General features: G+C 48.6%; 1 protein-coding gene across 1 annotated transcript in view; it reads left to right on the top strand.

Moving 5' to 3' along the window:
• apbb2a (amyloid beta (A4) precursor protein-binding, family B, member 2a) overlaps positions 1–2,500 on the top strand; it is a gene marked incomplete at its 3' end in the record, with an annotated part of 39,589 nt that overhangs the window by 32,260 nt on the left and 4,829 nt on the right. The window contains exon 9 of the mRNA XM_080008682.1: positions 945–1,059. Coding sequence (XP_079864808.1) covers positions 945–1,059 — 115 coding nt within the window. The remainder of the gene's footprint in view (positions 1–944; positions 1,060–2,500) is intronic.

Below are 2,500 nucleotides of genomic sequence, written 5' to 3' on the forward strand. Positions count from 1 at the left end.
CGGCTCTCCATCTCTCTGACATCCTCCTCCTTTTCTTCCTGCTCTTGGGGTGAGGCAGGGGTGTGTGTGTGTGTGTGCGTGTGTGTATGTGTGTGTGTGTGTGTGCGCTGGGGGGGGGGGGGGATCATCATGCTGCCCTTTTACCTGCATCAGTTTATTTTTCACTGCTTGTTCTGTTTGTTTGCGCTTGTGCTTGCTTGTTAATGCGTGTGTGTGTGTGTGTGTGTGTGTGTGTGTGTGTGTTTGCTTTTCTGTACTTGTGACGACTGGTCTCCGAATCGACTATATTTTTGATTCAGAAGTGAACCAGAAACATGGGTCCTCACTCACCAGGTCAAGCATTTACGTGTGCGTGCGTGCGTGCGTGCGTGCGTGCGTGCGTGCGTGCGTGCGTGCGTGCGTGCGTGCGTGCGTGCGTGCGTGCGTGCGTCACCCATCCTCAGGCAGAGCGACGGGGCTCGGTCGTCAACGGTCACATTTGCACACGTTTAACGTTAAAAAACAACACAACAATGAAATCTGAATTCTGTTCTTTATTCTTCGTCTGAGCTTTTTCAGTGGAGGGTGTTGCCCAGAGCGACCGCTTTCCTGCCCCCTGCGCTGTCGCTAACGCTCACGCCTGAGAGATGGTGGTGGTGGTGGTGATGGTGGTGGTGGTGGTGGTGGTGATGGTAGTGGTGGTGGTGGTGGTGATGGTGATGGTGGTGGTGGTGGTGGTGGTGGTGATTGTGGTGGTGGTGGTGGTGATGGGGTTACGGGAGTTCAAAGCTGGTTGGGGACCCACCGCCGGATATCATATATGTAACGATGAACCCCTCCGTGTGTGTGTGTGTGTGTGTGTGTGTGTGTGCGTGTGTGTGCGTGCGTGCGTGTGTGTGCGTGCGTGCGTGCGTGCGTGTGTGTGTGTGTGTGTGTGTGCGCGTGTGTGTGTCCCCACACCTCAGGGACTTTGCCTACGTGGCGCGAGACAAGAACACGCGGGTGCTGAAATGCCACGTGTTCCGCTGTGACACCCCCGCTGCCGCCATCGCCACCAGTCTCCACGAAATCTGCTCCAAGGTGGGTGCCCTGACCGACGACGCACCACCAGTCTGCCTGAAACCAGATTCATCTCTCTGTTGTATATTACGCTTTTCTTTTTACATTTTTTTTTTTTTAAGTTTTGAGCCAATGCTGGATTATGTACTGCAGAGAGATACGAGACCAGATTCCGAAATTGTCATTTTTCACAAATAGAAACCATGAGATACACAGTGCTTGTTAGGGGAGCTCCCCGCTTTTCCCTCGCTTGTCACTTTTTGGACACATTTTTTATAACTTCCTCTGCTATGTCGGTAAGTTTTAAGTTTGTTTAGTCCCTTTTAATGACATATTCGTCTAGTGTTTTAAGTTTGTTTACAACAATTGAAGTAATGTGCAAAGCCACCGCACTGGACTCCTCTCATCATTTCCAAGTATTTTTCTTTGCAGTGATAAGTATACCATTACTACTTATACTATTACTATTATTTATATGAGGACTATTATCTTTGGTTGTTATTATTAGTACTGCTGTTATAACTGTAATGCCTTTTATTCCACTACTTTACTGCTATCTCACAAGACTATAGATAGATATACTTATCCTACATGGCTATGTTCATATTTGCAATACCAGCTTTTTACCATTTCAATCATTGCATATTATTGCTGCACACTGCTGCTATATTCAATTTGTATGTCCCCAGGAGATTAATAAACATTGGGCTTGTCTTGTTTTATCCGAAATGATCTTATCTTATCTTGACGGAAAGTAGAAGGGTTAGCGTGGTGGACGTGATGCAAGGGGCCTTAAAAGACTTCAGTTTCTAGCTGCTCTACCTTCAGTGTGTTGGTGTGTACCTGTGTGTACAGTACTTGAATAAGTCTTTGTGCGTGTGTGTGTGTGTGTGTGTGTGTGTGTGTGTGTGTGTGTGTGTGTGTGTGTGTGTGTGTGTGTGTGTGTGTGTGTGTGTGTGTGTGTGTGTGTGTGTGTGTGTGTGTGTTTGAGATCTAACTGAGGATGGGGCTGTAGTGTTAAGGCTCTCAGGGACTCATCTCCACACACATACACACACACACACACACACACCTGATTCCATACACAGCTTTCTCCAGTAGTGTGTGTGTGTGTGTGTGTGTGTGTGTGTGTGTGTGTGTGTGTGTGTGTGTGTGTGTGTGTGTGTGTGTGTGTGTGTGTGTGTGTGTGTATGTGTGTGTGTTGCTGTGCCCGTTCAGTCTGGGAGCCAGCGGTGACCTTGTGAAGGTCGACACTACCTGGTGCTACAGCTCTCTCTCCTGTGTCGAGAGGGGATATGCTGCCTGACCCACTTACAGAGGACCCAATATCATAGTGCCTCCTTATGTGTGTGTGTGCGTGCGTGTGTGTGCCGTGTGCCATGTGCTGTGTGTGTGTGTTTGTGTGTGCGCGTGTGTGTGTGCCGTGAGTGTGCTCTTTGTGTGCGTGTGTGTGTGTGTGTGT

Source organism: Zeus faber, assembly GCF_960531495.2.
Source record: "Zeus faber genome assembly, chromosome: 10".
In the NCBI taxonomy this organism is placed as follows: domain Eukaryota; kingdom Metazoa; phylum Chordata; class Actinopteri; order Zeiformes; family Zeidae; genus Zeus; species Zeus faber.